Below are 27,847 nucleotides of genomic sequence, written 5' to 3'. Positions count from 1 at the left end.
TACTCGAGACCTCTCCCCAGCCTCGTTGCCCTTCTCTGGACACATTCAAGTGTCTCAATATCCTTCTTAAATTCAGGGGTCCAGAACTGGACACAGGACGCAAGGTGTGACCTAACCAGCGCTGAGTACAGGGTCAGAATGAATTCCCTGCTCCTGCTGGCCCCTCTATTTCTGATGCAGGCCAGGATGCCATTGGTCTTCTTGGCTATCTGGACACACTGCTGGCTCATGTTCAGCTGCTGTCAACCAGTATCCTCAGGCTCCTTTCTGCCTGGCTGCTCTCCAGCCACTCTGTCCACAACCTGTAGCTCTGCCTGGGGTTGCTGTGACCAAAGTGCAGCACCTGGCACTTGGACATGTTGAATGCCATCATGTTGGACTATGCCCATCTGTCCAGCCTGTCAAGGCCCTTCTGCAGAGCCCTTGTACCCTCTAACAGTTCAACACATGCTCCCATCTTGGTGTCATCTGCAAATTTACTGATGACAGACTCAATGCCCTCATTCATGTCATGTGCCATGTGGGTTTGCACTGGCTAGATGTTGAGTGCCCACCAAGCACTGAAGCACTCCCCTCCTTGGCTAGATGAAAGGAGGAGGGAAAATAGAACAAAAGTCTCCTGAGTCAAGACAAAGATGGAGAGAGATCACCAATGACAGTCACCAGCAAATCAGGCTTGATTTGGGGAAAAGGAAATCAAATTAATTTTATCACCAAGCGAAGCAGAGTAGAATAATAAGAAATAAAAAAATAAATCTTATAAGCTCTTTCCCCACACTGCTCCCTTCTTCCTGGGCCCAGCTGTGCTCCCAGGTTTTCTACCTCCTCCACTGAGTGGTGCAGGGGGGATGTGGAATGGGGATTGCAGTCAGTTCATCACATGTCTCTGCTGCTCCTTCCTCCTCAGGGGGAGGATTCAATATAGGAAGGACATGGACCTGATGAAGAGGGTCCAGAGGAGGGCTATGAGAATGATCAGGGGGTTGGAGCACTTCTGCTACAAAGACAGGCTGGGGGTGTTCAGACTGGAGAAGAGGAGGCTCTGGGGGCCTACAGGAAGGATGTCTACAAAGGCCTGCAGTGACAGGATGAGGGGCAATGGCTTCAAACTAGAGAAGGGCAGATTTAGATTGGATATCAGGAACAAGTTATTTACTATGGGGGTGGTGGAACACTGGAACAGGTGGCCCAAAGAGGTGGTTGAGGCCCCTTCCCTGGAGATATTCAAAGTAAGGGTCACTGTGAGCCTGGGCAATCTGATCTAGTTGAGGATGTCCCTGCTGACTGTGGGGCGGTCAGGCTAGATGACTTTTGGAGGTGCCTTCCAGCCTGGACCATTGTGTGATTCTATGACTCCTTGCAGTCTTCTGCTACTCCAGTGTGGGGTCACTCTCCCTGGAGAGAGTTCTCCATTAACTTGTCCATTGTGACTCCTTCCCATGGGCTGCAGTTCTTCATGAATTGCTCCAGTGTGGGTCTTCGCTGTTACCAAAAGCTAGCCACAAACCCCCAATACATTTAGTGAATTTGAATCCAAAGCTAGAAGACAGAGATAGAGCAGGCAATCTATGACTGACCCTGTATTTCACCCCCAGTTGTGAAAGTCAAAGCTCTTATCTTGCCATTGCAAAATCCTTGTTTCCAAAACCAGCAAAGAAACAGAAAAGCTAAATTTCAAACCTGATTTTCTCTGTACCATTTCCTACCTAGATTTGGTTTCAGACTTCTTTGAATTCAGAATTCTGCCTTTTTTCCTTTTTTTTTTCCCTTTTTTTTTTATTATTGTGCCTTAAGCACTCATCTGGCTTCAAAGAACTTATTAAAGTAATGATCTAATGGTTTAAAACAGGGCACTGCTAAGCTTAATAGTGTCTCATTAAGTATTAATTCATTAGACAATGCTGCTTAAGTCACTGTATTGCATACTGTCAACTACCAGCAGCAATTAAAAGGCACATGGGCCAGCATCCCTCTATATCATATTGTCTTGAACAGCTATGCCTTAATATTTCTGCCCTACAATTTCACACATTGAAAGATGTGCTTTATAATCCTTTGTATGATATTGTTTGTTTCCTAACCCCCATGGTTTTTTGTGTGCTAGGCTGCTGTAAAGATGTTGTCCTGGTTATCCTGATTAGGGGTTACTGGCACATTTCCTTACATAAAGCCAGGACCTCAAGTGAGCTGGGAACAGATCTGTAGAAAGGCAGATTAAGAAGGTACTCTTAAAGGTAATCTTGAGACCAGCAGAAACCAGTATGATCAGGGTTATCATCTTTGGGTCTGTGTATTCCACACTCTGTTGTTGATAGCTTGAATTAACATGTCCAGAGAGAAAACCATGGGCAGTCTGTGTCTGTGTAGCTCTATAATACAGTATTACTACGGCTGTTAACAGGTTCCATGCTTTTTGCTGAGCTTGCAAGGGCTTGGGAGTGAGGTTTGCCAGGCTTGCCTTGCCTGAACTTGGCTAGCTTGTACCTTTGGTTTAATGCATTTAACCATGAGAGCTATTTGTTTAATTGACAGGTGTCTGTGATTTATTTGTTTTGGGTTTTGTTTCCTTGTAAGGTATGACCACAGTTTTATTTGGATATCAGTAACAAGCAATTCTCCTTTGTAGAATGAGATATTTGACCCCTACACTATGATGTAGTTTAGAGAAACAGGAGTCTGGATATAAGAACTGAGGTTTTGAGAAATGGAGACAAGATGCAGCATAGAGTGGGATAGGAATGGGATAATGGAAGATGGGGCACAGCCTGGCACAGTGGACCTGGCAGTTAAGAACTCAGAAATGGTCACTTAAAGTAATTCAATCCTTTAATTGGACAGAAAATGTTTTAAGTATAACAAAGTAATACTGTGTAATACATGCAAAAGACATAGTGCAGCATTATTTCACTCTCTTCATCTCCTGTCAGGCCACACCTGGAATACTGTGTTTGGTTTTAGTCCTCAATATACAAAAATAAACACATGGACAGACAATTTCTGTCCATAGAAGGACCACAAAGATAAATAAAGAACTGAGAAGCCTGCCATATGAATAAAGGCTGAGAGAATTTGACTTATTTGGCCTTGAGAATAGAGGTCTTATTTTTTAGAATACAGAATTAACCAGGTTGGAAAAGAGCTTTGACATCATCGAGTCCAACCTATCACCCAACACCATCTAATCAAATAAAACCATGGCACCAAGCATCCCATCCAGTCTCTTCTTAACACCTCCAGGGATGGTGACTCCACCACCTCCCTGGGCAGCACATTCCAATGGCCAATCTCTCTTTCTGGGAAGAATTTTATGGGAGAGCTCACCACTATGTTGCAGTACTTGAAAGGTGGCAACAAAGATGTAGACTCCATTTTTACAAGAAGTCACATAGAAATGGCAAGGGGTAATGAGTACAAGTTGCTCCTGGGGAGATTCTGATCGGACATAAAAGAGACATGTTTCAAAATCAGAACAAGAAGTCATTGGAATAATCTCCACAGGAAAGTGGATTCCCCAGCATGGGACACTTACAATTCAGCTTGACAGGGTGCTGGCTGTCTTGTGTAGACTGGGAAATTGCCAAGAAAGGCTGGATGGGATGATCCTTCATGTCCCTTCTAAGCTGGTATTCTATGATTCTATCATATGTAGTAAACTCATGTGTAATGTGGAGCTACATAATAATGTAGTAAAAAAACACCCTTATAAAAGTGTGTTAACAAGCATAAAAATAACTCAAAATGGAACTTAAAGCAAAGAAGAAACCCAAACCTGCATCAGAAACATCATATTCCTCCTGGTGAAGCAATGAAGGCATTTTCAAATCACCTATTTTCCCCCACTGATGTCTCTTCTTTGTGTATTACCATGACCTCCACCCAAGAATGAAACAGCAGAGCTTAGGTCTCACAGGAGCAGCAGAAACCAGGATAAGCTGTATTCTTTGTATGCTGTGATGAAAGGAGTAACAATAAATTGTCTTGCCTTGCTTTACCTCTGCCTTATTCTTAGTCTCCAGCGCACCTAGTCCATCCTTAGAGCTCATTTCCACCCCACACATCCTTCTGTGTGAAGGTTCATGTAAGGTGCTGCAACTTGTACAGCCTCTGCTCTGTGTTAGAAAGACCTTGGTAGACAGGGCCATCAGGTTGTTATGCATTGCACATGGTCTGCAGACACAGGAGGGTAATGCTCCTGGGATCAAAGTGCTCAGAGTTTTATCCCTTCTGTCTCTACACAGCTCCTAATGGCTTAAATTGAGCATATCTAGCGATTCCAGAGGAATTACACTGTTTTAATTTGCATAACATCTATTTCTTTGGAACTGAAGAACAGATTTTCAAAGACATGTATGAAGGATGAAATTGCTGAGTAACAGGGATGAATTTGTTCTAATGCTGTTTGAAAGTCTTTGAAGTTCAGGCAAGCAAAAGTCGGGCAGGCAAACCACGGCGCTTCAGAATTAATCAAAATTAACCTGGAACACTTTCTTCCTGTTGATTTCTTGCAAATTCTTTTTGACTCTGCTGTATTCTTGGTTCTCATCTAAACAGCTGATGTTATGAAATATGGGTGAGCTACTTCCATGATTAGCTGAGCAGGTAGCTCAGTCCTACTGGGCTGAATGAACAGTTTTAACAGGCATGTGATTTCGTGTTTTCTTTGCTCCCCCACCTAGTCCTGTGGAAAGAATAGGAGGCTCCTGTACTAACACACAAGGGATTGAAGAATAGATAATGAACAATTTTATCTTTACTGGATGCTCTCTCACTGATGTCAAGAAGTATTTTCTAAGGGGCAAATTAATTCTTACCTTAGACTTGTTCAGGTTCCTTTTCGGGTGAGTACCAGACTCTAACTGTATCTCCTTTTGTACCTCTTATCCATTAACCATCTGTAAACTCAGTTGATCCAAGCTGCAGGAGCAAATTGATGTATTGCAAAGCTGTGGTTGTCTTGTCCTAAAACACTGTAAGAAAACTCTGACACTGCAGACACTTTTCCTGAGATCAGATTCTGTGAATAGAATAGAATAGAATAGAATAGAATAGAATAGAATAGAATAGACCAGACCAGACCAGACCAGACCAGGTTGGAAGAGACCTTCAAGATCATCACATCCAACCTTTCAACCAATGCAAAAGCAGAATTGGGTGGATTCAGATTGGATGCTAGGAAAAAAGTTCTTCCCCATGAGGTTGTTGAGACACTGGCACAGGTTGCCCAGGGAGGTGGTGGAGGCCCCACCCCTGGAGGTTTTTAAGGCCAGGCTGGATGGGGCTCCGAGCAACATGATGTAATGTGACGTGTCCCTGCCCATGACAAGGGGGTTGGAAGTACATGATCTTTGAGGTCCTTCCAACCCTGTGATTCTGTGGATATTTGATCAAAATTGAGGATCTCTGCTAATGTCCATCATACAGAGCCCACCTCATGAGATGAATGACGTGATTGAAGCTATTTTCCCCCACTGATGTCCCTTCTGTGTGTCTTACTATGATTCATGAGGTTTACTCAGCTCTCCTTTTAATTTTTAGTGTAAAACCCACCCAGCCTCTTGTGACTGATTGATTTTCCACGTGTCTGGTTTGTAGCTATTGATATATTTTGGAAATCAATAGAAAGAGAAAAACAAAACAAAGCAGCCATCTCAATCATATCAGTGTCTTGTTGCATAATCTTTCATTTCAACCTATATATCTGCCATGGTCCTAAGGCCACAAACCAGGCTTCTCTATTTCCCTGCCTGCCATTCCAGTACATGGATTATTGTATGCATGAAGGCTTCTGTTTCTATAAAATAACATGATATATGGAATCTTTGGGTGAAGGACTCAAGTGAAAGAATTAAATGTATGCCAGTTTAGACTAATGCCAAATCCAAACCTATATCCCAAAAGTAAGGGGCTTGCTAAGAATGAAGAGAGAGAGAAACTGTTCTGTCTAAGCCAGTCTACAGTAAAATAAAATCCAATAAAATCCTCTTATTAAGTAATATATGAGAGTTCAGTCATGTGTATTTCTCCTGGAAGAAGAGACTTGCTCATTTTAAGCTCTCTGAGAGGTAATTTGCATAATAATGATCCAGAACTGGATTGATTTATCATTTTAAAACAAGTGCCTCCATAAGCAGTGTTTGAAATGGGTATTTACATATTTGTTTCCAGAGTCTATTGAGATTAAGACATACAGCAGGGGCAAGCTGCTCCCTTGCAGAGCTCTCTGCCCCAACTCCTGCCCTCTCAGTCTCATGTCACAGAATTGTTCTGATATGGTTTTGGCCAGCATGACACCTATTGCTGTGGATCTCTAGAGATGAAGATGAGAGAAGAAAGAGAGAAATGGTAAACTGATAAAAAGAAACTGTAGTAGCTTTGCTCTGCTTCTGCAGGAATCCTCATTCAATGTTAATATAATGGTGGCTACAGATTTTAGATGTTATTTGAACACTACTTCATCCATAAAGGAAGTTAGATCAAAGAGAGGAGGCAAATAGAAAAGATTAAAGCTTTGATGATATAGTCATAGAAATTATGCATGGAGAGAGTACTATTTGTACCTACTGATGCAGTAGGAACCTGTAAATGTTGACTTGTAAACTATGGTTATTTTTGGATCAGTGAACATGAAGGCTTCTTGGCAAGGCTTCCCTGTCTCTGTAGCTGTATGCATTTGAGCACACTACAGGTTATTAATCATCATATTAGAGAAGCTTTGCATGACTTTGTCCCACCAAGGGGTGGTAAAAGCAATATGGTTAACATACCTCATGTCTTTCTGTACATGCTAATTTTGTGGGCCCTAAATACTGGACTTCAAACCAGAAGACATTCATTGTCAGAGAAGGGAAGGAAGAGGAGAGGTGCTTCAAAGCTTTCCCCTCAACTGCCAGAGCATTTATAGGAATCAATCCATGGTCATCTTACTTAGTCTGCTATCAATCTGCTTATGAATTTTCTCCATTCCCTCAATTTCCACTGCCATAGACATGAACTAATTTGATAGACACCCATCAGCACCAAACAAATTTTCAACTAAATTTCTTCAGTCATCTTTAATCTTCAACTTCTAATATCTTCTAAAATCTCTGGTCCTTCTTAGGTGACGTTTCATAAAGCACCTTTCTAATATCAGACAGTTTCAGCTAGGTGTGCCTCCATAGATGGCATAGGGATACACTTTCCTAGTCATCTCTCATCTTGATCTTTACTATTGCCTTCTCTGATGAAACACAACTTTCTTGCTGCTGTTGGGATTTTTTATGACCAATCATCCATGTTGCAGGTATACCATGAATGGAAATGAAATGGAGTTATTCACATAGCTATAGTACTGAAATGGATGGCTATTAACTTTTCAACAGGGGCAGGCAAGGAAGGAGAGGTGGTGAGGTCACCCTATATGTTAGGGAATGTTTTGACAGTCTAGACCTTAGGATAGGATAGGGTAGGATAGGGTAGGATAGGGTAGGATAGGACAGGATAGGACAGGATAGGACAGGATAGAATAGAATAGAATAGAATAGAATAGAATAGAATAGAATAGAATAGAATAGAATAGAATAGAATAGAATAGAATAGAATAGAATAGAATAGAATAGAATAGAATAGAATTAACCAGGTTGGAACTTAATGATGTTCAAGTGTTTTTGGGCAAGGATCAGGTAGGAATCTGTTATAGAAAACCCAACCAGGATTAAGAGGCAGAAAAAATATTCTATAAGCATCTGGGAGAAGTCTCACAATCACTATCACTTACCCTTGTAGAGGACTTCAACTTGCCAGATGTTCACTGAAAACAAGAACAACCCAAGAGGTTCCTTGAGTGTGTGCAAGATAACTGACATAGGTGGTGAGTGAGCCAACAAGGGAAGACACCCAGAGGGACCTGTTGTTCATGAACAAGGAACAACATGTGGGTGATGTGATGGCTGGAGGCCATATTTGAGACAGTGACCATGAAATGATGGTTTCAATTCTCAGAAAAGTCAGGAGGAGAGTCAGCAGAACTGGACTTCTGGAGGGCAGAATGTGAGCTGTTTAGGGGTGTGATTGACAGAGCTAAGCTGAAAGGAGCTAGGTCTAGCTGGGCCCAGTCACAAGTGGTGCTTTCCAGGGCTTGGTATTAGGACAAGTTCTCTTTAATATCTTTATCAAAGATCTGGATAAGATAACTGAGTGCACCCTGAGTAAACTTGCAGATAACACCATGTTGGGAGGGAATATTAATCTGATTGAAGGTATGGATGCTCTAAGAACAGGCTGAATCAATGGGATGAGGCCAGCTGTATGAGGCCTAACAAGGCCAAGTGCCTGATCCTTCACCTGGGTCACACCAGCCCCATGCAATGTTGCAGGCTTGGGTTCAGAGTGGCTTGAAAGATGCCTGGTAGAAAATGACCTGGGAGTACTGATCAACAACCAGCTAAATATCAGCCAGCAATGAGCCCAACAAAGTCAACAGCACCCTGGCCTGTATCAGGAGTAGTGTGGTGAGCAGGAGTAGGGAAGTGATTGTGCCCCTGTACTCAGCACTAGTGAGACTACACCATGAATATTGTGTTCAGTTTCCATCTCCATGCTACAAGCACACTTCAAGCTGCTGGAGCTAGACCAAAGAAGGGCAAAAATGTAGGAGAAGAATGTAGAGCACAAGTCTTTTGAGGAGAAAAAGAGGCAGAGGGGAGACTTTATTGTTCCCTGCAGCTGTCTGAAATAAGGTTTTATTAAGGTCTCTTCTCCAAAAAAAAGGACAGGAGGAAATGGCCTCAAGTTGTACCTGAGGAGGCAGAGATCAGACATTAGAAAATGTTCTTCATTGAAAGGGCTTCTAAGCATCAGAGCAGGCTGCCCAGGTAGGTGGTAGGGGCACCATCCCTGGAAGTGTTTAGAAAATGTGTAGATGTGATGGTTCAGGATGTGATTTAGGGGACTCAGTGATCTTAAAGGTCTCTTTAAACCAAACTGATCCTATGATTCTGTGATTCTGACTGTTGTCCTCAGACTGATTTCTAGTAAAGCAAACCACCGGTCTTCTTTTTCAATCGATGCTGAGATATCTTCAACTCACATGGAAAGACTTCTTGTCTTCTGATAGGGTCTATGGCAGCCCTTAAGGCTGCTGAAACCCAGGCAGCTACCCTTGATTTTCCCTCACTAGCTGCACAATTGTTCCTATGTCACACAGATTTATGTGGGTTGTAACAGGTGATACTCAGAGTAAATCTGTGTCTGGAATAAACACCCGGGACAATGCTGCTCCGGAGAAAAGAGGCCGTGGAGCCTGGAAGAAGCAGACTGAACCCTCTCTCCATGTCCTAAGTGCCTGCTGCAACTCATGGAGCTGAAGATGTTGCCCAGAGGACCACATCTCTTCTCCAGCCAAAGCCTCAGCACCCTTTCTCTACAGACCCAGGCTGCCCAGAGGACCACAGCTCTTCTCCAGCCAAAGCCTCAGCACAGTTTGTCTACAAACCCAACATCTCCTGCAGCACCTTTCCTCCACAGACTCAAACTGTCTTGGGGGGGGTGAGGTGCGTGGTAATCTCTTCTCTCTTTCTATTTTCTCCCTCTCCCCTTCTTATTTCCACTTTATGTAATAAACAGTCTAGCTGTTGATATTTTGGCCTTGTCTGTGCCGCTAATTTCACAACACAGGAATATTCAAAAGAACTTGAGTCTCTTTCCCTCTCCAGACCGAGACACACATTAACTACCACTTTGCTCGGGATTGCTATTTTGAAACATAAATATTGCAAAGAAAATCAATTCCTTATTTCTTCTCCTAGAAGAGCATGAGGACACAATCTCTATAGTACTTCATAACCTCGATTTGATTTCTTTGAAAGCTCTCTCCAGTGTACACCTCCAAGCTAGCAAAGGAGTTTAGCTCTTTTGATTGCAATATATCCCCTGCTTAAAAACCAAAGAAAAAAAAAAAAAGGAAAAGAAAAAGCTCATGTATAGCAGAAGATGAAAATGCAATACCTTTTCATTAGGGAAAAAAAAATTATATATATACAATTTCCAGCTGAGAAAAATTGCTAGTAGCTTAGCTTGCTTGTCATAGTCACATTTCTGTGTGGTCTAAAAAAAGCAGAGTGGTTTAATAAAGTGCCATTCAGTCAAGAGAATTAATGAGAGGTGTTGAGTTAGAAGATACTTTGTGGAGTAACTATGCCATCAATACACGATACCTCAATGTCCTTTAAGAAGAGCATTGAGACACTTGAATGTGTCCAGAGAAGAGCAATGAGGCTGGAGAGAGGCCTTGAGCACAAGCCCTACGAGGAGAGGCTGAGGGAGGTGGGATTGTTTAGCCTGGAGAAGAGGAGGCTCAGGGGAGACCTTATTGCTGTCTACAACTACCTGAAGGGAGGTTGTAGCCAGGAGGGAGCTGGTCTCTAATCTCAAGCAACAGGCACCAGAACAGGAGGACATGGTCTTGGGCTGTGCCAGGGGAAGTTGAGTTCTTCACCGAGAGAGTCATTAGCCACTGGAATGTGCTGCCCAGGGAGGTGGTGGAGTCACCATCCCTGGAGGTGCTCAAGAGGGGATTGCATATGGCACTTGGTGCCATGGTTTAGTCATGAGGTCTGTGGTGACAGGTTGGGCTTGATGATCTTTGAGGTCTCTTCCAACCTTGGTGATTCTGTGATTCTGTGATGCTGATCCATGTTGTTAAAAGGGTCTCAAAGTCTCCACCTAGACTTAGATTGCCAAGTAATACACAAACTATTTTAAAAGGCTCACTTGTTTTGGAAAGTTTGCCTCTCTGGGTCCTGTTCCAGAGTTCCTACCCTGACACTTGAAAAAGATCAGTTTACTTTTTGCTATCATGCTGCTGCTTTCATTCATTTCTGCACTGCTATTAATCCACTCCCTGTCTGGATATAGTAGGAAAACACAGTGATCATCTTGGCTGAGACTTTCCATGAGATTATGATTTCTATAATCAGCAATGGATCACTTCCAAAAAGCACATATAAATCTTAAAACCAGTCAACCTGTACATGCTGTTTATATGTGTCTTTAGAAACAGACAAGGCTTAGATTCATCACACAAATATTAACTACCTAAGCAAACCATATGATTAGAGGCATTTAGAACTCAGTAAGACATTATATAGACATCACTATAGACAATGGAAAGAGTGTAATACCTTTGGAGCATTAATCATTTCTCCTAAGACCTGAATTCTCTTTTCCCAGGCAATCAGCACCAGAGAAGAGGACACAGTCTCAAGCTGCACCAGGGGAGGTTTAGACTGGATGTTAGGAGGAAATTCTTCCCAGAATGAGAGATTGGCCATTGGAATGTGCTGCCCAGGGAGGTGGTGGAGTCACCATCACTGGAAGTGCTTAAAAAGAGACTGGATGGGGCACTTGGTGCCATGGTTTACTTGATAAGATGGTGCTGAGTGATAGGCTGCACTCGAAGATCTCAAAGGTCTTCTCCAACCTGGTTAATTCTGTATTCTGTATCAATTGTTTTCTGAATGCACTGCTTTGTCTGGCATTGCACACATCTGGCTCGTCTGACTATATAAGGAGCATGGGGCAACTACTGCCCTGGATTCATCATCTCCAGCAGCCACATAAATAAAACGTGACAAATCCAGGCCCTGATGTTTCAGAAGGTATGTCTAAAGAGACAGAGAAAGAAGGCAGGTTCTTAATGGGAAACAGTAGAAACAGGTGTGTTGAAACATAGGATTATCCTTAACTTGCAAACCATGGGTGAAGAAATTCCCTGTAAGAGTATCTTGACAGAGTTGAATAGCATTCAGTCCTTTTCAGGCACTCCTGAATGCTAAAAAGATGTCTTTCTTTTTCATTTGTTAAGATGTTTCACAACACAAGAGCTTGTTGACACTGAAGGACTTACACAATCAGCAGAAGGCAGAAGTACAGAAATCATACAACAGAATCATAGTATCAATAAGGTTGGAAACAGCCTCAGAGATCATCAAGTCCAACCTATCACCCAACACCTCAGGACTAACTAAACCATGGCTTCAAGTGCCACGTCCAATACCCTCTTGAACACCTCCAGGGACGGTGATTCCACCACCTCCCTGGGCAGCACATTCCAATGGTTTTTCTTTCTCCTCACCTTGAGCCTAAACTTCCCCTGGTGCAGCTTGAGACTGTGTCCTCTTGTTCTGGTGCTGGTTGTATGGGAGAAGAGACCAACCCCCTCCTGGCTACAACCTCCCTTCAGGTAGTTGTAGAGAGCAATAAAGTCTCCCCTGAGCCTCCTCTTCTCCAGGCTAAGCAACCCCAGCTCCCTCAGCCTCTGCCCATAGGGCTTGTATGTATTATGCTCCTGAGACCTTTTAATTACTACTTATGAAAAATGTTTATTTAGACATTGAAAATTATATTGTAATGGAAGTCTTCTTAACGATAATGATTGAGTCCTTGCATGAACATAAATACATATGCTGCTGTATGTATATATTGTATATATATCTATATATTGTATATATATCTATATATGTATGTAGTCTTCTTAATGATAATGAAGTCTTCTTAATGATATTGTTTGAGTCCGTGCATGAACATAAATACATATGTTGCTGTATGCATATATTGTAGATATTGTATATATATCTATGTAGTCTTCTTAATGATAATGAAGTCTTTTTAATGATAATGATTGAGCCCATGCATGAACATAAATACATATGCTGCTGTATGGCAGGTGTCCAATCAGAGCTATGATCAACACAATAATGTAGATCTGATTTTACAGATAATTCTACTGAAGCAGAAATCTAAAATCATCTGCAGAAAGGTGCTATGCCTGACCTGAAGAGAAAATTAAGAACTCATAGCTGACACAGTAGAAGAGAAAGAGCCAGAGGAAGAAATGTTAGCAACCAGTGAAACTGGAGACTTAGACGATTATATCAGGGTAGTGGTCTAGACAATGTCTAGGAAAGCCTCGAGCAGAGCCAAAGGAGAGATGCACAGTTATGACTCTTGCATGGGAACTGAAATGGAGAGAGTGATATCATATGGGGAAAAACATAAAAAACCAAACCAGTGATGAAATCTGGTGAGAAGCTTAAAGAGAGCAGGCAAAACTGTGGTCTGACACTGAGTGCACGATAGGGCAGCCAGGCTTATCAGTAGAGTTTCATGTCAGAGGAAGGCACAGTGGTGAGGAAGCAAACCTGAGCTATCACACAGTGGAGATGTTTACATACAGCTTAATTAGCACAAGGACTTCAATGAATCTGAAGAAAATATTCCTCTGGGCTTGTTCTCACACCAAGGTTATCACACTGTGACGTGCTACATAAAATTAACCGGAAAGAGTAAGCTTGCCTAAGGTCTTATTCTGCTCTTTCCCAGCAGAATTGCTGGTATTCTTGTCACAAAGCAACTAAATATAGATTATCCTCTTTTCCTCAAGGTTTTCTTTGTCTTTTCTTATCCTGGCTTTTCATAATCCCAGGGTTGTGCAGGTGCCATACATAATCTTCTGTGTTATCAGGAAATGGCACTGCAGGGTTCCATTTAAGCGGCACAAGCTGTCACCTTCCCTTGCCGCAGTTTTATACCTACAAAAAGACAATTATACACACTGTGAGAAAGCTGAGGGCTGCGCCTTCCAAGGCTGAAGAAATTAATTGTGGCTTCAGTTGTGTGCAGTTATGCTAATTTGAAGGTGAAAGTGTGAAGAATAATGCCTGAGTTGCAGTCATGTTTCCCAAATGAATAATACTGTTATAGAAACTTTTTTTTTCCATGAGAAATGTCATCAAAGCAGTGTTGTGTTCCATATGGTGAATTACTTTTCATCCCAAGATATTTACATATTTTTAGCATGTTATTACTCTCCTTAAAAAGTATGTGTATTCCTTAATACATATCTTTAGTGTGTTATTGCTCTCCTGAAACAGAATGTGTATTCCTTAACATATCATTCAGCATTTATGTAACAATAGGACAAGGAGGCTCTGGTTTTAAACCAGAGAAAGGTGGATTTAGATTTGATATTAAGAGGAAGTTCTTTACTATGAGGATGCTTGAGCAGTGAAACAGGTTGCCCAGGGAGCTGGTGAAGGTCCCCAGCCCTGGAGACATTCAAGGTCAGGTTTGTTAGGGCTCTGAGCAACCTGAAATAAGCTCCTGCTCATTTCAGAGGGGTTGGATGAGATGACCTTCAAAGGTCCCTTCCTAGCAATGGCATTCCATGATTCTAGAATCATAGAATCAATAAGGTTGGAAAAGACCTCAGAGATCATCAAGTCCAACCTGTCACCCAACACCTCATGACTAATTATACCATGAATCCAAGTGCCACATTCGATCCTTTGTTGAACACATCCAGGGATGGTGACTCTACCACCTCCCTGGACACCACATTCCAATGGCCAATTACTCTTTCTGGAAGAACTTTCTCCTCACCTTGAGCCTAAACCTCCCCTGGCACAGCTTGAGACTGTGTCCTCTTGTTCTGGTGCTGGTTGCCTGGCAGAAGAGACCAACCCCCACGTGGCTACAACCTCCCTTCAGGTAGTTGTAGAGAGCAATAAGAAGACCTCCCCTGAGCCTCCTCTTCTCCAGGCTAAGCAACCCCAGCTCCCCCAGCCTCTCCTCACAGGGCTGTGCTCCAAACCCCGCCCCAGCTTTGTTGCCCTTCCAGCAACTCAACATCTTTCCTAAATTGAGGGGCCCAGGTCTTGCATGAACATCCTGATGTTTTATCTCAGGAATAATCTAAATGCTGCTCAGCATCTGCTTCAGGTCCTCATGCTGTTGGGAGATACACACCAGACTCCTTCAGAACAGAATGAAGAGTATCAATTTCAAGTCCCAAAAGCTCAAACCAAAGGTGCTAATCAGTCATTATTACCATTTGGAGTTTTGGCAGTGTAAGTGAAAATCCTTCTGAAGGAGTTGTACTTAATGTAAAGCAATCCTACACTCCCCTGCTGCTCTCCTAATCTAAAACTAAGGATTTTCCTTTTCATTTCAGGGGCTATGACAACTATATATTCCCCCCAGTGAAATACATGCAGGTTTTTGAAGAGGTACATAGGCACATGAGTTTTTTTTTGTTTCCTCATCATTTCCTCCAATATAAATCATAACAAAATGGATGAAGGGCATCCTTATGTTAATGTTGCTCTGTTTCGTGCTGGCAAGGTCAGTATTTGTATGGTTTATCTGTTTCATGAATGCAATGCATGTCAATTCAAACTGCCTGTAGGCAGCTGTAGCCTGTGCACCTGACAGAAAAGTAGAACTATTTGCATTGTATCAATGAATCAATGCATTTTGACTGATTTCTATTAACTAGTTCCTCTCCTGACAATCTCTCCAGAGCCTACCAAGCAAAAGTTTCTCCTTGTCTGCTGCATCTCACAATTAAAGGATACTGATTTCTGCTGGATTACACATTGTAATCGGGCATGTTCAGACCAAGCTCTGAAGAAACTGATTAATTGATGGTCTTCTGGAATCTCCATCCTGAGGCTATGCTCATATATATTCAAGCTTTTGCATTTTGAGGGAGGAGAGATTTCATGCAGTCTATAGACATCCAATTACCTTAGATGGTTGAATAATTACCAAGCTATCATCTAAAGTCGGCAGAGAGCATCTTGCTTTGCTAGAGTTCATCATACAACTCTAATTTTGATTCATCTTCTAGAAGACCAATGTCTCCCTGCTGTCTGCAGAGGCAGCACAGAAAGATCAGCTTTCTAATTTTGGCACCTAATTTATATAGCTAAAATAAGGTAATGTGATTACTCACTAAAGTCCAAATTCATCTACCATAAATTAGCCATCTGGAGGTTTAAAATGATTAAGTATCAATCCATGATTCCTATTACCTATCCTCGGCCCTCAGTCAAAATCAGCATCTGCTATTCATCCAGGTTTAGGCAAGTGACAGTCCATAGCTGTTCAAACTGCCTGTTTTGTTCATCTGCACAATCTTCCTACCTCTGACCAAATGGGATATCTAGTCCTTACTAGAGTCCAGTTGTGATTATTACCCCTAATTCTCCCTAAAATCCTAACACTCTCTAGTTAAGAGCTAGATGGCTCTTAATTCTTCCTGAAACTCAGGTCTGTATAAACACCTAGTAACAGATGGCCTCAGACTGAAACAGAGTTCACTCGACCCTGGCCTTCACTGTCTCCTCTTGACCTTGATGTTAATAGGCAGTAAAATTAGATAAGCAGAAGAGGTAGTGAAAAAAACAGAAGGATTTGTTTTCCCCTATTATCTTTTAAATATTCTCTGGGCATCCTGGCAAACTGTCCTTGTAGTGGATGGCCCTTTCTGTTTTAATTAGTAAAGCAATTTTTTATCCTCCTATAGGCCTTGAGATATCTTCATCTTGCCACTGCCAGTGTCAAAGTGCAGTACTCATTTCACTTTGGCAGTGTCCAGCCATCCAATAATAGACTATGGCAAGTAGCAAGTGACTTGCACTTTCTGATGCCCAGCCTGAAACAACGAAGATGCTGGGTGACAGGTGGGTCGTTTCTTGCAATAGCTTTGGCTAAAGGAGGAGTGAGAAGCATTGGCATTCACAAATACATTTTGCTGGCCTTCAAGCACCATCTTCATAGGTCAGGTGAAAAGCCAGGAGCATCATTCAGGATGACAACCTATCAATCCAAAGTATTACAGCAGCTACAGAGGGGAATTGGCTGTTTGGCCTGGGGAAGTGGCAACACAGTGAAAAGCAGCTAGCTACATTCAGGAGCTGATTTACTCCCCTTTGGGCATTCGACTTAGGAGAGATTGATCTAGCCTTGCATTCATGCAAAATTTTTCTCTGATGATTTCTGGATCAACCAATCCTATCCTATAAAAATTTAATCTGACAAGTCTTAGAAATGCATGGCCATTATATCAGAAAGCCTTTCAGCATTTGCATGACATCAGTTGAAGGGATCCAATGAAAGAATAAAATGCAGATTCCCAGGAAATGAAGCCCTCCACTCCAGCACGCTTCTGTGAAATGCATTCATATGGAAATGTGAAGAGAGAGCCTTCAGAGCTCATCTACAGGGGAAAAAGTAAAATAAAAGCTTTAAAAGTATGTCACAACTGAAGGTCCTGGAAAATAATTTTGTTCTTCTCCCAGATCCTTAGAGCATACATACAGTAAGGGATTTCAAGTTATGAAGTCACTTTGTTTTGAGCTTCTTATTTTGTTTCCCATGTAAATAATGTGAAGTAGCTCTCCAGCAGTGTGCCCAGGTGGCCAAGAAGGCCAATGGCATCCTGGCCTGTCAGGAATAGTGTGGCCAGCAGGAGCTGGGAAGTCATTCTGCCCCTGTACTCTGCATTGGTTAGGCCACACCTTGAGTCCTGTGTCCAGTTCACAGAGTTGCAGAATCACAGAATCACCAAGATTGGAAGAGACCTCAAAGATCATCAAGTCCAACCCATCACCACAGACCTCATGACTAAACCATGGCACCAAGTGCCACGTCCAACCTCCTCTTGAGCACCTCCAGGGATGCTGACTCCACCACCTCCCTGGGCAGCACATTCCAATGGCTAACAACTCTCTCAGTGAAGAACTTTCTCCTCACCTCGATCCCACACTTCCCCTGGCACAGCTTGAGACTGTGTCCTCTTGTTCTGGTGTTGGTTGCCTGGGAGAAGTGAATAACCCCCTCCTGGGTACAGTTCTGAGCCCTCTCCTCTCCTCTCCTCTCCTCTCCTCTCCTCTCCTCTCCTCTCCTCTCCTCTCCTCTCCTCTCCTCTCCTCTCCTCTCCTCTCCTCTCCTCTCCTCTCCTCTCCTCTCCTCTCCGAACCTCTCCTCTCCGAACCTCTCCTCTCCTCTCCGAACCTCTCCTCTCCTCTCCGAACCTCTCCTCTCCTCTCCTCTCCGAACATCTCCTCTCCTCTCCTCTCCTCTCCGAACCTCTCCTCTCCTCTCCGAACCTCTCCTCTCCTCTCCTCTCCGAACCTCTCCTCTCCTCTCCGAACCTCTCCTCTCCTCTCCTCTCCTCTCCTCTCCTCTCCGAACCTCTCCTCTCCTCTCCTCTCCTCTCCTCTCCTCTCCTCTCCTCTCCTCTCCTCTCCTCTCCTCTCCTCTCCTCTCCTCTCCTCTCCTCTCCTCTCCTCTCCTCTCCTCTCCTCTCCTCTCCTCTCCTCAAGAAACAGATCTATATTGCAGAACAATACTGTTAAGAACACTATCACCACCAAGTAAAAAACAACAAAACAAACACAAAGACAACAGTTGCTAAGGCTAAGTAACATTTTGTGAGATACCGAGATTTTTATGTAAACAACTTATTTCAGGAAGAGATGCAACCAGGTGGAACTCAGTTTCATCTAGACGTAAAGGGACAGATGTTAAGAATAAAACTGAGATTGTAGCAACAAAGCTCTTCTGCTGAAGTTTATCATTCCACCTGAATAAGTTATTTCCATAAAAAAAAAATTACTTGGAGAAAAAACACTGCATAGGCCTTTCTGAATCTTTCTGACTTTTTTCCTCCCCATGATGCCACTTTAAAAGATGGTAATGGTTAGGTGAAATGCTTCCTCGCACTGCTATCCTCTTTTGTGGGAATCAGCATATTAGAATAGAATAGAATAGAATAGAATAGAATAGAATAGAATAGAATAGAATAGAATAGAATAGACCAGGTTGGAAGAGACCTTCAAGATCATCGTGTCCAACCAATCATCCAACACCTAATCAACTAAACCATGCAACCAAGCACGCTATCAAGTCTCCTCCTAAACACCTCCAATGATGGTGACTCCACCACTACCCTGGGCAGCACATTCCAAAGGACAATCACTCTCTCTGAAGAATTTCTTCATAAAATCTAGTCTGAACCTCCCCTGGTGCAGCTTGAGGCTGTGTCCTCTTGTTCTGGTGCTGGTTGCCTGGAAGAGACCAGCCCCCACCTGGCTACAACCTCCCTTCAGGTAGTTGTAGAGAGCAAGAAGGTCTCCCCTGAGCCTCCTCCTCTCCAGGCTCCCTCAGCCTCTCCTCACAGGGCTGTGTTCCAAACCCCTCACCAACTTTGTTTCCTGTCTCTGGACATGTTCCAGCAGGTCAACATCTTTCCTAAACTGAGGGGCCCAGAACTGGACACAGGACTCAAGGTGTATTGGTTAGATGCTTTCTTTGATCAGAAGAAAAAAACTAAGGGCAACATCCTTGGAGAAATCAGAGGAATATTTTTCCAGTAAGAGTTATCACTGTTCATTTATGCAGATGAGTTAGAATTTCATTTTTTTTTTTTTCTATGAAAATACTGTGTTTAATTGAAAATCTGAGTTTCTCCCACATTAGCTATGCCTTCACACCCTAAGGAGATCAGCAAACTTCTCGTTGTGCCTGAGTTCTCACTGCAGCAAAATGATGTGAGCACTGCTATTTTGCCCACCAGATAGGCAGCAGTTTTTACAATTAGTATCTGTGTAACTTTTTTTCTTAGCATATTTAAATTCAATGACCTTGATTTTTTTAGTATTCCCTCATTTGTCTGTGAGCAAAATAATAAAATATGATAAATTACCCCTGGGCATTAAAGCCTCCTAGAAAGAATCAAAGTAGTATCTGTGTTTGTCGTCTTGAGGGTGAAATACATAGAAAGATGAGTTTATGTTTCAAAGAAGAGTTATTAGCTTAACACTGTTTGACTTGCATGTTGCTTGAAGAATCATAGAATCATAGAATAGAATCATAGGATCAATAAGGTTGGAAAAGACCTCAGAGATCAGCAAGTCCAGCCTGTCCCAAACACCTCTTGACTACTAAATCATGGCTTCAAGTGCCACGTCCAATCCCATCTTGAACACCTCCAGGGATGGTGACTCCACCACCTCCCTGGGCAACACATTCCAATGGCTAATGACTCTTTCTGGGAAGAACTTTCTCCTCACCTCCAGCCTAAACTTCCCCTGGCACAGCTTGAGACTGTGTCCTTTTGTTATGGTTCTGGTTACCTGGGAGTAGAGATCAACCCCCACCTGGCTACAACCTCCCTTCAGGTAGTTGTAGAGAGCAAGGTGATAAGGAAAAGGAAGTGTTTGAAATTATAAAATGCTAGTTTTAAAACAAGAGTTAAAAAGAAAGGTTATATAGATAGATAAAATAAAGATAGGTCGAATTAGTATTTGCTATTATTTGGAGCTTGTCAAATCATAAGCCATGAAACCTTAGGAAAAGGACTCGTTTTGCGTACTGGAACTAAACCAGGGACACAATAGGAAAGAAGTACAACTACCTGAAGGGAGGTTGTAGGCAGGTGGATGTTGGTCTCTTCTCCCAGGCAGCCAGCACCAGAACAAGAGGACACAGTCTCAGGCTTCACCAGGTGAAGTTTAGGTTGGATGTTAGGAAGAAGTTCTATACAGAGAGAGTGATTGCCCATTGGAATGGGCTGCCTGGGGAGGTGGTGGAGTCACCATCATTGGAGGTGTTCAGGAGGAGACTTGATGGGGTGCTTGGTGCCATGGGTTAGTTGTTTAGGTGGGTTGGATTGGTTGATGGGTTGGACACGATGATCTTGAAGGTCTCTTCCAACCTGGTCTGGTCTATTCTATTCTATTCTATTCTATTCTATTCTATTCTATTCTAACAATACTCAGTAGCCTAGGGACCTCTAATACTTCCTTGCGTCAAGTGAGATATACTTTATTGAGAGAACTAAAATAAGTAGTTTCAAAAGCAATTAGATGGTTATTAAGACTGAAGGTTATATAATTCATCCAAACATAAACAGTTAGTGACAAAAGACTGAGGGGAAGCTACAGAGTTAAATCCTTTTACTTTGTTCTATCTGTTAAGAAAATTCCTAGAGAATTACACTGGAGATTTGCAGCCCAGAATCAGGAATGAAAGCACAGCTGATTAGATTGGCAATATAAACATAGTAGTATGACTAAAATGTTGTCTTGATCGTGCTGGGAAACCACCAGCAGCATTAATTACCACTTTAAATTATGTGCCTAGTTCAGGTCTCCTGGTTTTGTTGGACAGAGATACCCAAACTTTAGGGAAATGGGATAAAGGGATCCTGTACTGTTGGCATGGCAAAGTAACTGGCTGCAGTAAACTTGAATTTAATCAGAAATTTATGGTGTCAACAAGCCATCCAGATGATTAGATCCAAACTTGTACAAGATGGTCTAATAAACAGAGCATTCTTAACACAATACAGGCTCTCGAGGCTGCACAAAGCAGGTTCTTAACTACATGGCAGCCTGTGTGAAAGGCTCAGCAGTGAGTCAGAAACCTGGCAAGAGACTTCAGTTCCATTAGATGAGAAACAGAGGAGACAGAGGAAACCTTGCAGTGGAAAATACAAAGCACAAAACCTCGAAAGGGTTATCAATAATAAAATGGTCTCTGTCTCATGAGCTTTGTAGGCACACAACAACATATTTTATTTTAGTTTCTTTCATTCCAGCAGGTATCTAATGATGTAACTAAGGCTTAAATAAGAGCTTTACAGTTGTATTTATCTCAAAGGGTTGTGAAACAATGCCCCTCTTTTGCAGCTGCCAAGCTTGGGAAGTTAGGTTTTGCAGACCTGTTAAACATTGAAGTCTGTAGCCAGTTTCTCCTCTTTTCTGCCAAAGAGTAATCAGAGATGCTAGGTGTCTACTGCACTGAAATGAAACCATGTGACAACCCAGAACAGATGACCTCACCAGAGTAGTGAAGTGAATGGGTGCTAGGTTTTTATTTCTCTGTCTGGATGGCCCATGGGATTGCATCAAGCTGCAAAACAATTTATTTTGAGGACATGGACTCTGACTGGTCTTGCCTGCATAGAAAAAAACGTGCATTTTCTGACTAGCTCATGTATGCATGGCCAAATAATCAGACAGTAGAACTCAACACTAGGAACAGTTATCAATTAATGTCACACATACATATGGATATGGACAATTCTTCAAGTGTATTGTTTGTGCACAGAGATAGGAACCAGATGTAACTGGAGCATAAGAAGATATTGTAGTGTGGTGGGTTGAAACTCCCCCCTCCCCCCCCCCAACATTAACTTTGCCAGAACAGCCCAGTTGGAAACAAATCACATTTACTTTTTACTACTTTTCTGTTCAAGACCCAGGCAACCAGCCCCAGAACAAGAGGACACAGTCTCAAGCTGCACCAGGGGAGGTTTAGGCTAGATGTTAGGAAGAAGTTCTTCACTGAAAGAGAGATTGGCCATTGGAATGTGCTGCCCAGGGAGGTGGTGGAGTCACCATCATTGGAGGTGTTTAGGAGGAGACTTGATGTGGTGCTTGGTGCCATGGTTTAGTTGATTAGATGGTGTTGGATGATAGGTTGGACTCCATGATCTCAAAGGTCTCTTCCAACCTGGTTTATTCTATTCTATTCTATGCTATGCTATGCTATATGTGAAAAATTTCAAAGGCATAGCCTAAGACTACCACAGGTACCACAAACATCTGCCCCAGCTGAGGTGCAATTGGAGATGAATTCCTTTCCTTATAGCCAAGGCTGTTCATACCAAGATCAAGTCTTGATAAAAATGTGGGGAAAATAATGTTCCTTTGAATTTCTCTGAAGGGAAGGGGAAGATTCTGCCTTCCAAAACAATTGGTCTGGCAGGTCTCACTGACACTTCACACCTTATAAAGAATTAAACTTGACAAAACAAAGTGATGTCTGGACACGAGAAATTGTACATCGACGTTGCTTAAAGTGTCCTGAGGGTATGGAACAAAGGAAAAGGAGCTTTATACTCCTTTAATATTTTTTTATGGATAAGTAAGACCACAAGGCTGAGAGACACAAAATAAACATTGTTCTAAGACATAAGTAAGGTACTTCAAAAAATCCTCCAATAAATATTATCACCTTGATAATGCATTTAAAAACCCCAAAGTCTTTCATATAAATTCAGCCAGATGCAGAAACTGCAGATTTTACTCTGTGACAAGGTCCAAATGCAGGCATAACATTTTCAACACAGGGAGCTCCCACTGAAGCATGATGTAACAATATCTTTCTTCAATGCTCTCCAAGAGTCAGACATAACAAATAAATAATTCACATGATATTTAACAAAAAGGAAATTCCTTCTTTTCTTCCTGCCTTCCTTCCCCTCTCTACTTCCCCTTCCCTTTGCCCTTCCCCTTCTACTTTCTTTATTTGCTTTTTGGGGAGAGAGTCAACTTCTCTCTTGTACATGTAAATCAACAAAGATAAAAGTACATCTGCACACCAGAGAGTAGCTGCCTTGGGAGGGGGTGGAAGGAGGCCACTCTGTGCAGACTCTCTGCAAGTCTCTCAGACTCTCAGGGGAGACCTTATTGCTGTCTACAACTACCTGAAGGGAGGTTGTAGACAGGTGGGGGTTGGTCTCTTCTCCCAGGCAACCAGAACAAGAGGATACAGTCCCAAGCTGAGCCAGGGCAAGTTTAGGCTGGAGGTGAGGAGGAAGTTCTTCCCAGAAAAAGAGATTGGCCATGGGAATGTGCTGCCCAGGGAGGTGGTGGAGTCACCATCACTGGAGGTGTTCAAGAGGGGATTGGATGTGGCACTTCCTTTCTGGGAATCTCCCTTTCTGGGAAGAATTAATTCCTAACATCCAGCCTAAGCTTCCCCTGGTGCAGCTTGAGACTGTCCTCTTGTACTGGTGCTGGTTGCCTGGGAGAAAAGACCAATGCCCAGAAACCACAAACCTTAGGAGCCGGAGCCAAGCCTTGTTTCCCTTGCAACTAGGATTTTGCCATGCCTCAGTTTACCCAGGAAAGCCAAGAGCCCATTGTGAGAAACACTGTAACCAGCCCACCGTCTGCTGGAGCTCCTCTAGCCAAGGACAGAAAAGCATTGGGGAGGGGGATCATATAATTACTTTTCTACTCTCTCTCTCTTTCTCCATTTCTCTCTCTCTCTCTTCCTCTCTTTTTCTCCCTTTTCTCCCGCTGTTCCATTCACTTTATCCTTTAATAAATAACCTTGCTCTTGACATTTGACCTTGTTTGTGTCTTAATTTCACAAGATGGGAATGTTTTAAAAAGAACTAAGAAGTCTCTCTCCCCTCTGAACCAAGACAGAAGGATATCTTCTTCTAATACAGCAATCAGAATGTACCAAACTCCTCTAATAATGAAGCAAACAGCTAAAAGTGCTGCTAATTAAGCCAGAGACATCATGGGCAGGTTGCTGTTGATCATAGCTGGTTTTGGGCTCAGAGCCATAGCTACCCTCTCCATTACTGAAATCTGTAACAGCAGTAATGTGAAGAAAAATGGTGTGAAGGGAAACAGAAGGTCTCTGTGGTAATTAAAGTTCTGTGTGATTAGAGATCCAAGAGGATGAGATTACAGAGCCAACACACTACTCTGCCCCTCCTTCCCCTACCTGGTAGTGAGCTCACGTGGGGTAGCTTTGCCCTGAAGACCAGCTGCATCTTTGCTACTGTTATATTTACAACTTTGCTTAATCTATCATTAAGACCTTTCATCCTGAGGAGTCTCAGTTCAGAAATGCATTTTGGTATCAAAACTCAGCACAATTAGCAGAGATCTGATACACATTTTTTGCAGTAATCTTCAGTGGTTAACTAACCAGACTTTCTTTTTCTCTTGTTCTTTTTTTCCCCCATTTATTTTTTCTCACTTGCTATTGTTATGAGAATGCCTGGAACACTAACAAAAAGGGTAGAAACCATCTGAGCCAGAGATTTATTGCTCACACTGTCTATAGGACAGAAAGGCTTCCAGCTAAATCACTGGGCTATTCAGCTTCAAAGGATGCTGACTGTTCTCAGCTCCTTCCAGGAAAGATGTGTGGGCCCAGCTGGAAATGCAGCACACACATACACACTCATCCCTTTAAAGCAAGCACATACAGTTAGTAAACCAGTTATTGTGTTAAAGGGAGGAGGGAAGAGGGAAAGAGCGAGCTGGAGTACTGAGGGATGAAAAGCCCGAGTGCATCCGGCTGCCCAGGGGAGCATGGTCCAGCCAGCTGCCGGTGGTTTCATCAGCAGGAACACATTCACTCCAGGGACATTCTCTGTAGGATACAAATTCCTCTGCAGAGTCTGTCTTGATCCTTGTGCCCTGTGCCTCCAGTTCACACAGATATCCTCCTTGTGGGCAGATGTCATGCTGTCACAGCACTGAAATTCAAAGGATAGGAGCAAAACAAAATCTGCAAAAAGAAGTGAGATTTTCACTAGATCACCTAATGTAGTTGTAAAGCCAACTAAAGAGAGAAGCTTTGAGGCATATGGAACCTTGAAGTTTCTTGCCCAAAAGTTGTCTGCTTTTTTCCTGTGACCTCCACTGATTTAAGAACTGTTACCTCTCAGTGCAAAGTGGTGCTTCTCTTAGACCACAGGGTCTCAGGGTGAAAGGATCACAGGATACTAGGGGTTGGAAGGGACATCTGGAGATCCTCAAGTCCAACCACCCTGCCAGAGGAGGACCATACAATCTAGTGTAAGTTACACAGGAAGGCATCCAGATGGATCTTGAAAGCATCCAGAGAAGGAGACTCCACAATGTCTCTGGGGAGCCTGTTCCAATGCTCTGTGATCCTTACAGTAGAGAAGTTCTTTCTCATGCTGGGGAGGAACTTTCTGTGCTGTTGTTTACACCCATTGCCCCTTGTCCTATCACAGGGTGCAAGTGAAAAGAGATTGTCCCTTCCTTCCTGACCCCCAGCCCTCAGATATTTATATACATTTATTAGGTCCTCTCTCAGTCCTCTCTCCAGACTAAAAAGCCCCAGGGCTCTCAGTTGCTCTTCACAAGGCAATTGCTTCAGTCCCTTAATCATAGAATCATAGAATTGTTAGGGTTGGAAGGGACCACAAGGATCATCTAGTTCCAACCCCCCTGCCATGGGCAGGGACACCCTACACTAGATCAGGCTGGCCAGAGACTCATCCAGTCTGGTCTTAAACACCTCCAGGGACAGGGCCCCAACCACCTCCCTGGACAACCCATTCCAGGGTCTCACCACTCTCACCGTGAAGAACTTCCTCCTCACCTCCAGCCTGAATCTCCCCACCTCCAGCTTCATTCCATTCCCCCTAGTCCTATCACTACCTGATGTCCTGAGAAGTCCCTCCCCAGCCTTCTTGTAGCCCCTTTCAGATACTGGAAGGCCACAATTAGGTCACCTGGGAGCCTTCTCTTCTGCAGACTGAACAGCCCCAACTCCTTCAGTCTGTCCTCACAGGAGAGGTGCTCCAGCCCTCTGCTCATCCTCCTGGCCCTTCTCTGGACACCTTCCAGCACCTCCAGATCCCTCTTGTAATAGGGACTCCAGAACTGGATGCAGTACTCCAGGTGAGGTCTCACTAGAGCTGAGCAGAGGGGGAGAGTCACCTCCCTGGACGTGCTGGAGATGTTATGGAGTATGTGCTAGCAAAAAGTAAGACAGGTGAACAGCTTAGATAGAAAGCCTGTGTGACACACAGAGACATTGTCTGAGATCCAGAAATGATCTCACAATCACAGGACAGGACATGCTTGTAAAGTCTTATATTTAATTTGTTTTGTTAGAAGAACCCTTGTAATTTGAAGCCCTCTGAAACCTCTTGATAACATGAAATCTGATAACAAAGGGGGGGGGGGGGGCGGGGGGGGATTGTTTCCATTATGAGTCTCAAAATAAAAGGGGAATAACTATTCCACCACATGTTCTTATTACCTACTTAGTTCAGAGACCTTCCAGAAAATGAATGAATGTCACTGAAATGATTTGCTTGCTGACTCAGTGTCTAAGGGACTACCAGCCTGACAGGAAAAGGGAAATATATATATATAGATATGCACAGACTTCTGGGGAGAGAAATCATTTTCTTTTTATCGTGCATAAACAAAGAGCAGCAGCATTTTTTCACTCGAGTAATTTATGAGGAAATATCTCCACTGACACAACAATTCTGCAGCTACCCAAACCAGGAATGAGTGTGTGATGGGATTTCATTTGTGAAGTGTAAATTAGAATTTCATCAGAAACCTGGAATGTTCAGCAAGCCTCTCTGTCTTTACCTGGAGTCGTTTATATATATATTGGAAAAAAACACACCAAAAACCAAACATAGTAATTTCAGTTAAAGGGGAACCCAGAGATTTTCAGCATAACTAAATTAAAATAAAAATTAGTATAAAACCAGTATTATATAATTTATATAGAACCATAGAATCAATGCACTGCACTGGTTAGGCCACACCTTGAGTCCTGCGTCCAGTTCTGGGCCCCTCAGTTTAGGAAGGAGGTTGACTTGCTGGAAGGTGTCCAGAGAAGGGCAACGAAGTTGGTGAAGGGCTTGGAACACAGCCCTGTGAGGAGAGGCTGAGGGAGCTGGGGTTGCTTAGCCTGGAGAAGAGGAGGCTCAGGGGAGACCTCATTGCTGTCTACAACTACCTGAAGGGAGGTTGTAGCCAAGTGGGAGTTGGTCTCTTCTCCCGGGCAAGCAGCACCAGAACAAGAGGACACAGTCTCAAGCTGTGCCAGGGGAGGTTTAGGCTTGAAGTTAGGAAGAAATTCTACAAAGAGAGAGTGATTTGCCATTGGAATGGGCTGCCTGGGGAGGTGTTTAGGAGGAGACTTGATGGGGTGCTTGGTTGCATGGTTTAGTTCACAAGGTGGGTTGGGTGATAGGTTGTACATGATGATCTTGAAGGTCTCTTCCAACATGGTCTATTCTATTCTATTCTATTCTATTCTATTCTATTTGGTTGGAAAAGACCTCAGAGATCATCAAGTCCAACACCTCATCACTAACTAAACCATGGCTTCAAGTGCTACTTCCATTCCCCTTTTGAACACCTCCAGGGACAGTGACTCCACCACCTCCCTGGGCAGCACATTCCAGTGGCCAATCTCTCTGTCT

The 27,847-nt window shown here is 43.0% G+C and overlaps 1 protein-coding gene across 1 annotated transcript in view; it reads right to left on the bottom strand.

Annotated features, from left to right (window-relative positions):
* LOC137446580 (trichohyalin-like) overlaps nucleotides 1-27,847 on the bottom strand; it is a gene marked incomplete at its 5' end in the record, with an annotated part of 275,413 nt that overhangs the window by 225,723 nt on the left and 21,843 nt on the right. Inside the window, 2 exons of the mRNA XM_068149376.1 lie at nucleotides 17,931-18,117; nucleotides 23,854-23,900. Coding sequence (XP_068005477.1) covers nucleotides 17,931-18,117; nucleotides 23,854-23,900 — 234 coding nt within the window. The remainder of the gene's footprint in view (nucleotides 1-17,930; nucleotides 18,118-23,853; nucleotides 23,901-27,847) is intronic.

This window comes from Melanerpes formicivorus, unplaced genomic scaffold (assembly GCF_026170545.1).
Source record: "Melanerpes formicivorus ecotype bairdi unplaced genomic scaffold, bMelFor1.0.p_v2 SCAF_1, whole genome shotgun sequence".
Taxonomy (NCBI): domain Eukaryota; kingdom Metazoa; phylum Chordata; class Aves; order Piciformes; family Picidae; genus Melanerpes; species Melanerpes formicivorus.
This window is presented reverse-complemented; position numbering and strand designations above follow the sequence as displayed.